A 12,533-nucleotide genomic window follows, 5' to 3' on the forward strand; every position below is an offset into this window, starting at 1 on the left:
AAACAGTGTACAATTCTTGAGAACTAATTTTGCAACGTAAGAATATTCATTTAAACTATTATCAACAGGTAACAAGTTCCTAGGGCAGGAAGCTAACTCCCTTTAAGGGATAAAAATTCCAAGACACTCCCACTGCACCTTGGGTAGTAACCCAGGCCAAACTTCCAAACTAGATTCTTCTGGCTATTTTGGTGAAAAAGATCTATACTGAGCCATCATTTCTATCATAATATTTTCACTTACAAAGCAGCTATGGTACTTGAAATGTTTTCCTCCTTACCGATTCACCAGTGCCTCTAGGGGGCAGTGCAGTAGTAAGAACACTTGCACCTTCTGGGCGCAGTGCAGTAGTAAAAACAAACACTTGCACCTGCTTCGCCAGTGCCTCTAGAGAGCAGTGCAGTAGCAAGAACACTTGCCTCCAGCAGGCTTGGAAGCCTAAGAGGAGAAGCAGCTGTGCACCCATCTCATGTGAGACAGTCACACTGACCCCAAAAAAGATACTTTAATGTTGAAAGTGGTCTATTTTAAGGGTAGGAGGCCTCTGGGCAGGAATGGGTGGTGAAGGAAGAGGCTAAGAAAGAGACAATGTTCTATTTTGGTAGTGGTCACAGGGCAGCCACTTTATAATAATTTCTAACCTATTCGCATGCTTTATAAACTTGTAAATATATGTATACTTCACAAAACAATTGTTTTAGGAATGTGTTGTATGGGCAGACACTCACCTCTGGTTATTCGCCCCAGAGGATAAGGCAAAGGAAAAAATGACATTTGGGAGAACAAATGTGCCCCATTCAAACCTAGTGAAAGTTGGCATATTCCAGCCCGTGTCCCCAAGTATCTACAGAAGCAGCTCTTCCCCACCCCTGTGAGCTTCCTTTTACCTGGCGTATAACCATAAATAAAAACACACAAACATCAACTAACAACGTCAACTTTTAATAATGGAAACGATTTGCCATACCAGAAACAATTTTAGGGAAGAAAACTCTTCCCCATAAAAATAAGCTCATCAAAATTATAAATATTATAATTTTTTTACTTCTGCGATTTAAAATGCTCCCCTGCAACACTACCGCTTCATTTAACCTCGTTCCTGTACCATCACATGTTGAAGAGAAAACAGTATTACAGCAAAGCTTAGATAGTTTAATTTAACTTAAGAGTTTGTACAATGATTTTTAAAAATCTTTGGCCTCAGTGGCCTCTTACACATTAAAAATGCTGCCGCAGTCACCAGTGTTTGGGAGAGACCGTCGGTCTTCAAGAACCATGAGCCGACAGAATTTCAACACAGTCTAAGTTTTCCAAATTGCAACTTGTAGTGCACATGACAGTGAGCAAGGTCCTGGATAATACAGACGAGGATGCCTAATTTAGACAATCTACTTCAAGTAAAAAAAAAAAAAAATTTTCACAGATACCCATCAGCTACTACTTTAAGGTTCTAACAGTGTCTTCATCTGAGAAACAAAGGCTTCACAAAATATGAACTTACTGGGATGGGTAATTAAAAGACCAGGTGGTCGATAACAGTATACTCACACCCAAGCCATCATCTGAATAGTAAAACCAGTATGAAAATCATGAAGGCGTTCCCTGAACAATGAAGGCAGAAGCGTTGGATGACAATGTCACTAAAACCTCACTGATGCGCTGAAAAGAACTTACATGCAAAATTAAACAAGATGTGCTATACATATTTTATAGCTATTTCTACTTTTTTTTTCTTTCCAACTTTCCTTAAAAATCTTAGGAAGATATGATTGTCTCAGTACGCGTGTGGCACAGCAGAAGCGACACTTAGATCTGCCTCCAGCAAGACAGGTGTTCTCTGCAGAGTCAGAAGAGCCACCAGGAAGAGAACAGAAATGCAATAAAAAAGGCACAGTTCACTAAGAGGCAAAGAACTGAAGCACCTTGGAATTTCAAAAAGAATCCATTAGGTGTCACCGAAGTGTCAACAATTCCTTGGGAATTTATAAACAAACAATATCTAGACTAAAAATAGACTGGCACAGTACACCTTTCCTGTTGTTTTCAGATTAACTGCTGCGTGAAATGAGGTTATTAACCTGCTTTAAGGAAGGCTCTTATTGCACATGCATTTCTTTGGTTTGCAGGAACATGCACTTCTGTTAAAATGTTTCCATAAAGAACCCCCCCTCCTGTGTGGTCCGCCGCCTTACAGCCAGGTCACCCTTTGGAACTGAGGGTCTGACTGTCCTGGGTCTTTAATCCATACCCCTGTTCTACATTATGTAAGATCGCACTTCTATTGATAAGACAAAGGGAGAAGGGAAAGCAGGGAGGAGAGGGTAGGAGGAAGAAGGGAGGGAAAGACAAAAGGGAAACCGAGGGAGCGGAGGGAGTGACATTCACAAGTATACTGGGAGCGCCTCACCTGACAAATGCCCCGGATGCTAACAATCTGGGCGAATGCCTCCTCCCCAAACTCCTTTTCCACTTTGAAAAGGACCTCGGGGGGGAAAACTGTCACTTCACAGGAGTCATAGCAGATGCTCACTGCCCCATCGGCCCAGAGAAGCTGCACCAATCAGACCTTCCACTCCAGGAAGGAAGGCAGAATGGGCGCTGGTCCACCGAGAGGGCGGCTCTGTCCCTGTTTGAAAGGTTCGCCTGCCTTCTCGGTCAGCTGCACTTAGTCCCTCCTTCTGGTCCAGCTCCTACTTTCTTTGGTTCTGCTCCCACGTTTTACCCACTCATATTGTCAAGCAACATGACAAGGGATTTCACGTCTCTAAACTGAAAGCTTTTAACTCGTCTACAAGCAAATTCACCTTCTCCTCTACCATCCACTTGCACAAAACACCTCCCATCAGGGCTCCCCACTTCCACCCCACCTTCTTCCAAACTTGCTCTTTACTTTCTTTGTCAGACTCCTCCAAAATCCTTCACCAATTCCTCAGAGTTCCTAGCTTCCTGTGCCCTTCAATTCATGTGGACCGTTGCCTGTGACATTTGAAAGAAAAAACAAACCGTAACAGGTAGTTTCAACATGACAAGTATTCAGATAGATTCCTCGTTAAGCTTTTAAAAAATCATTTGCACAACCTTAAGCTTAACATCATCATCACATAATTAAAATAACTAAAACAAAATAAGAGAAAAGGGAAAAAAACCCCAGAGTCCATGCTTCAAAACACTCTAGAATGCTCCAGATGAGACTACAGGTTCACAGCTTGCCAAGAGGTAACACCGCAGTGCCTTAACAGAACAAGCTTGCAGAATCCCTTACAGAGGATGCCCAAGGTGCAGGATGCTGCTGCGTGACCGGTTTGGGGAACTAGATCTAGAGATTTTTAGAGGGGAAAGGCCCTAGCATCATGGGGCAAGAAAACCGCCCTCCGACAAGAGACACACTGGCTGCTGGTTTGCACGCAGGTCCCGCACTGTCCCCAAGGGGCAGGGAGCCCCACACTTTACCCGGGTTTCCAGGCCTCGCTGAGGGCTTCTTCCAGCTTGTGTCTGTAGGCCGCGTAGCGCTCCTTCAGGTTCTGTAGCTGCTCATCTTCTTCCTTATCCAAGATCCGCAAGAAATTCTGTAGCTCTGGCAGGCTGAAGGCTTCCCACTGTGAGAGAACACAAATATGAAAAAATGCCAGGTGTTTAATTCAGCATCAAGACTTAGGAATGCGGACGCCAGCGCAGGGAGGTGTGGCTGCCCTCCCCTCCCAACGCACACTGCCCAGCACTGCCCGGCCCTCTCGGGAGTCCTGGTGGACAAGAGCCGAGCCTCCCGACCAGATCTCCACGCCGTCCACTCCCTGCTTGGTTCACTCCCATCGCCCTCTGCTCCCCTCCTTCCAGCCTCCTCCAAAAGGGCTCTAAGACCAAAGTCCTCCTTTAGACACTCTGACCCCCAGAAGCATGAGAGATAACTCCACACTCCTTCCACCTTCCCTCTACGGGGAGCCCTCATTGTCACTGCCTTCCTTCCCAGCTCCCACGATCAATCTCACCACCTCCTAGGCAGCTCTCCCTAGTGCTGCCCACCGCCATCTTGTCCTCCATCCCTGGGACAGCCTCCCAGCTCCACCAAACAGCCAGCCTGAATATGAATACTCTCTGTAAAATGCCAATCTAAGCATCACCCTCCCCTGCTTGGAATCATTCAATGGCTTCCCTTGGTTGTTTCTGCTGAGTCTGAAAGACCCTCCCCTCCCCAGCCACATCTCTCTCACTGTGCCCCTCACTCATTACCTGACATGGCTTTGCACATGCTCTCCCTTCCTCCACTTCGCCTGGCGAACTCCTTCTCAACCTTCAAGTCCCAGCTTAAATGCCACTTTCTCTAGGAAGCCTGCCATGATTTCCTCCCCTTCTCTCCCAGCCAGGATTAAGTCTATTAGAGGCTCTCGCTGATCTCTGGTAGCCTTGAACACAACCTGATCACAAAAGATCTAAAAATTATTATAATTATTTGCTTAGTATCTCTCTCACCTACACTGCAGCTATTGTACTTCTCACTATTTGGGCTTTGTCTTTGGCCCTTGAGTTTCTGAGTTCTCTTTCTCTAATAGCAGCTGGTACTTAGCAGGCACAAAATAAATGTTTGTCGGGTTTTTCTTTAAAATTTTTTTAAATTTAAGCAGTGAGTATCAAGAAGGGTATATGGTTTCACCTGGGAGGGTTTTTTTTATTTTTCAACCTACACGTCCTCCCCACCCAAAAGGAGGTCCTGGGCTGAGAATCACTGTCTGGGCCAGGAGCAACTTCTGATGGGGGATTCCCAGGGTTATGGGGTAGGGAAAAGACGAGATAACCAAATACAGGTGCAGAGAGAGGAGACAGAATAAAACCACCAAGTGGGCCAATGAGAGAAGGCTCTCAGAGATTGAGTGTGAGCTAGTTATTAAAGAAAATGAGAAGTGAAGCAGGAGAGCAAAACTTTCTACATTAGAATATTCTGTTAATTTAAAAATTAACATCTTATTTTTCACATAAATTCTTCAAAGTAAAGACATTATAAAATATCATCTCCCTCGCACTCCCTGACAGCTATGGCAAGTTTCTTCCCTCAAGTCAGTTAACCTTGAAAACCTGAGAATCAGAACACAATACAGAAGTCAGAACAGCAGTCCGGAGCATTAGAACACAATGTAAAGTGAATTTCAAAACTAAGCCAAGCGCTTCCCTGGTGGCCCAGTGATTGAGAGTCCGCCTGCCGAATCAGGGGACGCGGGTTCGTGCCCCGGTCCGGGAAGATCCCGCGGAGCGGCTGGGCCCGTGAGCCATGGCCGCTGAGCCTGCGCTCCGCAACGGGACAGGCCACAGCAGTGAGAGGCCCGCGTACCGCAAAAAAAAAAAAAAAAAAAACTAAGCCAACATAATTCCCTCCCAGACAATGTAGCTCCAACTGCACTAAACTATGTGCAACACTTAGAAACCAGCACCAAGAAAGATAAGACGCTGACAAGACTATGCTGATGCGTCTGGCTTGGGCTTGCAGAGCAAAGGCTGCTACGTGCCAAACTCAGAAGCCAAAGTTTAGACTTCTGCACCCAGCTCTCTCCCCAAAATGAGAGTGGATTTTTAAAATTTCAAAACATGAGAATCAAAAGAAGCTTCCAAAATGTCCAAACTCATTGTCTTCCTAAAACTTCCTAGTTAAGTTCCAATTTACACTGACATATAAACATACTCTTTACTAAGCGTGTTTACATACATTTCTAATTTGCGACTCAAAACCAACTTTTCAAGTCTTTAGTCCCACTTTACAGATTTTAAAACTGAGGACTGAAAAGATCAGAACATTTACCCAAGGTCGTGCTCCTAATCTAACAAGAGGAACGGTAGGAAGCAGAGTCTTGGTTTCCTAACTTTTAACCTAGAAACTCTATTCTCGCTGCATTACAAAATGTTCTACACGGACAATTCATGCCATTCAATTCACGCCATTTTCGAGTCCAGACAAAAGGCTGAGACCCAGAGTTTGAGCGATCTCCTCAAGTGACACCTGATCTAGGACAGTCTGAAGTGCTCTTTCCTTCAACTGAGTTGACCTAAATACAATCCTCCCTGAAGAGAAAATGGCAAATGATGCATGTAGAAACATAATTTCTTAATCATCTGGGCAAAGAGGAAAGAAAGATTCTAGAAAGTTAAATGTCTTTTGTAGTAAAGAGATGGCGGTTCCTTTTACTTCCCTTTACAGAGAAGGAGCCTGGGGGCTTTGGTTAGCAGCAAACATATGGAGAGTGTCGACTTTCAAAGCTCAGCTGGATTAGAGTAATTTGGAGGTAGAGGGGTGAAAATGACTCTCTGGGTGGAGATCAAGTTAAAAAAAAATTTATTTCCTCCCACCTCTGAAAATCACAGACCAACATAATGAGTGTTATAAAAGAATTATCTTGTAGGCTAACTTTGGGTTCATTTCTGACAACTCAAACACACACAGGAAGGCACCCTCCCTCCACAGGACAACCTCTCCTCCCATGACCGGCAGACAGACACACAGGCACACACGTTCCCTCTCCCCTCCGCCTCCCCCATCCCGTCCTCCTCTGCAATGGCAAAGTCACTAGAGCAGAGCAATAAGACAGGGCCAGTTGGTCTGCAGAGTCCAAAGCAAGAAGGAACAATCACTTACCTCTCCAAATTCATGTTCACGGAGAACAAAACTGAGTGTGTCTGTCCTGGGCCCTGCTACCAAACGCAGAAAGAGTGGATGTTCCCGGTCTGAGAGCTTGCAGGCGTAGACTGGTGAGGAACAAGCGCCATGTCACAGACAGAGCACAACATCACTCCCCAGACCAGCACCCCTCACCACCCTGTGCCCAGACCAAGGCAACAGTGTTATTACCCTGGCTACCAAGGCACCATCCTCCTGATCTTGTTACCAATAAATAGCCCACAGTGGAATGAATTCTATACTATTTCCATTCTATCCGCATAATAGAAACTGTGCCTTGATTAAAAAGGAGACCATTCTCAAGAATGAATTTAAATGAGTATCGCTCCTCAAATGGGCTTATGATTAATTCTGCTCCTCCTTTTAGAAAGCAAAATAGGGCTTCCCTGGTGGCGCAGTGGTTGGGGGTCTGCCTGCCGATGCAGGGGACACGGGTTCGTGCCCCGGTCCGGGAAGATCCCACATGACGCGGAGCGGCTGGGCCCGTGAGCCATGGCCGCTGAGCCTGCGCTCCGCAACGGGAGAGGCCACAACAGTGAGAGGCCCGCGTACCGCAAAAAAAAAAAAAAAAAAAAAAAAAAAAAGCAAAATAAACTTAAAAAAAGGATCTGCACACCCCTTTAAAAACAATAAAAAAAAAAATACCATCCCAAGAACATGAAATCAGAACTCTAGAAGCAAATCTCTCTACAGATTAATTTAGAATTAGCAGCCGCAAACAAACGAAGCAGTCCATCCAAACACAAGCTCTGGTGGCTTTAAGCCCAGCTACATGTATCGTGTGCTACACACACACACACACACACACACACACACACACACACACACACACACACACACACACACACACAGTACTGGCATTGCCTTGTAGGGTTGAAAGATTTGCCGTGTGGGTAATATATCAGCAAGATGCTATCACTGTCAGATTATGCAGCTAAAGTCCAGGTGGGCAGGCAAAGAAGCTGGCAGGACAAAATACCATCAATTGACCTGTATTATTTCAGTACTTCCGGATACAACTGCATTGTAGGTGCTGATTTCCCTGTAGATGTAAACTTTCCCCCACTGCTGAGCCTGTGTCCTCTGGAGGACAGGAACCTTACCCTATTTATCCTGTATTCTGCAGGCCCAGCCCATAATACGGTTTGAAGAAACATGAGCATACTCAGCATCTAGCTGGGCTTCATCCCCAGGCAACCAAAGGATTTTCCCATCATGCCAAGGTGAGTTTATTTTCTACTCCAGCTGCTATAGGCTCAACCCAGAAAAATTAGGGAAAGCTTAAATGTTCACATATACACACCATTTTCAAATTAGCACTTAGTGACTCACTGAATCACTTGTTGTCCACCATTGGTATCAATTTCTGTTCAATGATGACCTGACCTGGAATATCTTATTCAGTTTCATGCAGTAATTTAAGATTCTCTTTTTGGCGGCTTCCCTGGTGGCGCGGTGGTTGAGAGTCCGCCTGCCGATGCAGGGGATGCAGGTTCGTGCCCCGGTCCCGGAGGATCCCACGTGCCGTGGAGCGGCTGGGCCCATGGGCCGTGGCCGCTGGGCCTGCGCGACTGGAGCCTGTGCTCCGTAGTGGGAGAGGCCACAACAGCGAGAGGCCCGCGTACCGCAAAAAAAAAAAATTATCTTTTTAATCCACTGATTGTGGGTATTAAGTTCAGACAGGCAGACCTCAGATCAAAATGTTATTTGTGCATTGCATGAGCCCCTGGGGGGCCAGGGGGCCAACATGCCCCCGGGTAACACCTAGTGCAAGGCAGGCTAAGGGAGAAGGAGAGCCCAAGGCTGTGCCATTTACATAAGTCTGTAATGTGCACTAATACACATGTGCCTCCGATCCTCCGGTCTCGGGAATGCAAGGCCACCAATCACTCCATGTTCGGATGCACATCCAATGTCGATGTGCTACTGAAAACTTCAAGCTCAGATGCATTCTCTTCTGTCCGCAAGAGAATTAAAATCAAAGTGATGGAAAAAAGAAAAGAAAAAAGGCTATCCTCCTGTGCACATCACAAATCCTCCATAAATACCCATCACATATGGGTATCTGGTATCTGGGCTCCTAAGACCCACGACTGTGCAACTGAAAGACACAGACAGCCAAGAAGCATTAAGCACACACCGTGATCACCATTTATTCCAGAATCTGGCCCTGGGCCCTGACATAACTGACACACCTATCACTTCCCTTCCACTAATGAGGCCAAAAGACAGAAATAAAAGCGGGGACCATTTTCATTTTAAGTGTGGCAGGGTACCTTGATCTTCCCTGTGACAACGCTTATAAAGTGCAAACTTGGTAGGGCTCTCGGTCACAAGAAACTTCTTGAGCAGGGCCTCGATCACTTCCCCGACAGTGTTTGTGCTGCTGATGTGGAGTGTATTCATACAGCCATTGCTACTGGGAGCAAGTTTTCCAGAAGTCTGTGAAGGTTTGCAGAGTTCCATCTGTACTTTAATGAAGCCAGTGTAAATCCCATTTGAATTCTGAAGCAGGAATAAAAACACACACATTAGCTGGGCATTTTAGGGAAGGAGCATATCAAAACAACAACAAAAAAGGAAGGTGAAACACTCCTTCTCTTGTTCTCTTCTTTTTCAGCTCTGTGACAGAACCCCCGCTCAAGACTGCCCCTCAGGGAATGACCTCGGGGGAGGTTAACACACTCCAGGAAAGTGCTTCCAGAGGAGAGGTCTGCAGGGCAGATGTGGGGACCAAAGTCCAGGACTCATGCCACTGAAGCTACATGTGAAAGGTCAGGGTCCACGGGTGAGGTTACAATCCCCTGGCCCAGATGCTGGCCAAACCGCAGGGCTTATTAAAGCTTGGGGATATGTCCAGGCTAACTGCACAAAGGAAACAACATCAACTGATGACCAGCTATTACACAGAAAAGGAAAGTCACAATTAGGACTTTGAAATACTCAAGTAACAAGGAGCAGACGGGAAGAAAACAAGCTATTTTCATTCCTAGTGGTACCAGAGATTACCAATTTTGCTTAACCTATTTTATATAGCATGGGATCTGCCACAGCATGGGATACATGATGAGGCATTTCAGACACCTCAAGCAGCAACATTTTTAAAACAAATTCAAGCTATGATGTGAACTATAGACATTATAATACAAGCACTTGTCTTTTTTTTTTTTTTTTTTTTTGCCGGCGGGAGGCCAGGCCACACAGCATGCAGAATCCTAGTTCCCCAACCAGGGATAGAACCCGTGCCCCCTGCAGTGGAAGCATGGAGTCCTAACCACTGGACGGGCAGGGAATTCCCAAGCACTTGTCTTTTTTGATTTAACATGGTATTGATGTCTCCTTCTATATATAAGTATGTTTTGAACAGCTTTATTGAGGTACAATTTTTCCATACAAAAAGCTGCACATATTTAATATACACAATTTGATGAGTTTAGCACTTATCTTAACTGATGTAGAATTATTATTTCTTAGTTGCTAAAAATAGTTATAATAGTCTGGTCTTCACTTTCAACTTTTAGTATGTTTAGGTAAAAAAACATTGTAATGTTTTATTTAAACAAATCTTCAGGTGTTATAAATAAATGACACAGTTAACACAGAACATGAAAAATCTCCTTTATAGGCCATTATTTTTCTTCCTTTCCACAAGGTCAATTTATAATACTAATTCACTCATTCATTCTTGTGGAAAGTATGATACAACACTTCACATTTTTTTTCATCTTTGAAACGACATGGAAACTTGTATCTGTTTTCATCTCCAAGGGGAAGAGGAGGGATGTGGAATTTTTCTGCTTTGATAAAAACCGTGTTTGAAGAAGGAGAAGTACGACTGCTGGAATAATGAGGAATAATCTTGAGATCATCCACTGTCTCCCCTTTTTGGTGGAGTCCCCCTAGGGAGGGATCCTTTATCACAAGGGTTTATATTTAAAAGCTCCTCCCCAAGGGTCACAGAATTCAGTAGGGCCTGTTCTAACCGGTCGCCCTGTCCTTTGCTGAACTCTGTCAGGTCACAGTCAATAGAGTGCCAGGCAGGGGTCCAAGGGCCCTGGACACTGGCACCGAGGGATGGCAGGTGCCTCGAGGAAAGTCATCAAGTGGATGGGCGAGGCCAGACCAGTTAGAGGAACGTACACCTGGCTCTGCCTTGGGTGCCCCCTTTCTTTGTCACTAAGCCTGTGCTTCTCCCTCCTACCCCCTTGCTCCCCACCGAGCTTCTAACAGCATCGGCACGAAGCTGCAGGAGCCTGAAACAACAATGTCGAAAGCCGAGCATTACATACTCCATAATACACATTTTTCTCCAGCTGAGAAAAATCCGAGCTCAATTAGATCCCAATCCAGGGGCACAAGATCCTTTTCCTGACACTTCCAAATTTACTTACACAAGATAAAACTTATCTAAGGCCTTATTAGAATCTGAGTTACTGCCCATGTGTTAAAAACAGGCAAGGGATTACACTCAGTGTTAAAAATCCTTTGCGGATCATAACATGTTTTAAAATAAAATTTTAGGAAGTGCTGATTGATTTTGAGATAAAGCTACTTCAAAATACAGCTTTCATTTGAAAGATGCAGAAATATCCCATTCTCCGGTCCTGTATACCTTGACCATTAAGGTTCTGCAAGTATGATTCAGAGATTTTAAAACATACAGACTGTAGTACCAACAACTTATAGTTGTCTTTCAACACGTGTCAACCTAAACAGTATTATTAGTATGGGTACTCACCAAGGTCATCTTCAACTTGTCTGTGACTGCTAAGTTGTATTTATGAACTTTCTCTTTGATTTCCTCTTTGCTGAGGTAATTGTGGGTTTCCTTATCTTTCTCCACATCCTAGAAGAAAAATAAGCCAAGTCACACATGAGCTATCACAGAAAAAAATGCAGATAAGCCAGGATTCTTTTCACATTCCATATAACAACAACTACGGAGCACTTTACCTTGACACACACACACACACACACACACACACACACACACACACACACACACACACACACAAATCCTATGAACTTTATGATCTTTATAGCTTTACAATCTTTACCAGCAAAAAGTATGGTAGTTAGTAAGTATTAGACTGGCACTAATCCCTGACCTGTCAAATTCTATACAACTACCAAGAAGGTCATTTAATCTTCCAAACAAATCCTCATGCCAAGATAGAAGTAACCAGACTTCCTGGACCCATCCACTCTCAACCCCTGCCCCTCCCAGTCTCACCCCACCCTTGCCTCCCCCCACACTCTGGAGGGGAAGATTTTAGTTAAATCCTTTCATCACTGTGAAACATTCACTAACTGTTTTTGTCTAAAGAGCTCAACCAGTGCATGACATCTTGCGATGGCTAATATGCAATCACTGATGGCCACACTCCAGAATCTGTTGGCCCCATGAAGCCCAGTATACCAGGCACCTGACTTATATTGCATTTATTTCTCCCAACAACTTAACCAAGTCGGCATTTTTACTAGATGAGATCAAGTTCTAAGAAGGAAATCCACCTACTAACAAAAACTTAACTGCTCTGCAGAAGGGCTGGAGCTTACCTGAAAAACCTGATTCCAAAGCCCACCAACCCTCAGTAACTCCAAGTACTTCCATATGGGATCCCCATTTAATCCTCACTAATTAGCATCTCCTTGTTACAGACAGGGACACTGAGACTCACAGAGGTCAAGTGGCTTGCCGGGGACAACCCAACTGGTTAAGAGACCAAGCTCAATTTTAATCCACGTCCTCTATGTTATTTCCACTAAATCGAATAGATCCCCACCATTCCCGTGTGGGTGTTTGAAAACCTAAAGGAAAGCCTGCATAATCAGATTTAAACCTGAGAAGCAACTCAAAAAAGATGAAGGGTCC

The 12,533-nt window shown here is 44.7% G+C and overlaps 1 protein-coding gene across 1 annotated transcript in view; it reads right to left on the reverse strand.

Annotated features, from left to right (window-relative positions):
- Positions 1-471: 471 nt before the first annotated feature.
- Positions 472-12,533, reverse strand: part of RASSF3 (Ras association domain family member 3) — a 74,030-nt gene continuing 61,968 nt past the window's right edge. Inside the window, exons 2-6 of the mRNA XM_079937014.1 lie at positions 11,397-11,504; positions 8,935-9,163; positions 6,617-6,726; positions 3,451-3,596; positions 472-2,976 (exon numbers count right to left, since the gene is read on the reverse strand). Coding sequence (XP_079793140.1) covers positions 2,961-2,976; positions 3,451-3,596; positions 6,617-6,726; positions 8,935-9,163; positions 11,397-11,504 — 609 coding nt within the window. The 3' untranslated portion in view covers positions 472-2,960. The remainder of the gene's footprint in view (positions 2,977-3,450; positions 3,597-6,616; positions 6,727-8,934; positions 9,164-11,396; positions 11,505-12,533) is intronic.

Source organism: Stenella coeruleoalba (assembly GCF_951394435.1).
Source record: "Stenella coeruleoalba genome assembly, chromosome: 11".
Classification (NCBI taxonomy): Eukaryota; Metazoa; Chordata; class Mammalia; order Artiodactyla; family Delphinidae; genus Stenella; species Stenella coeruleoalba.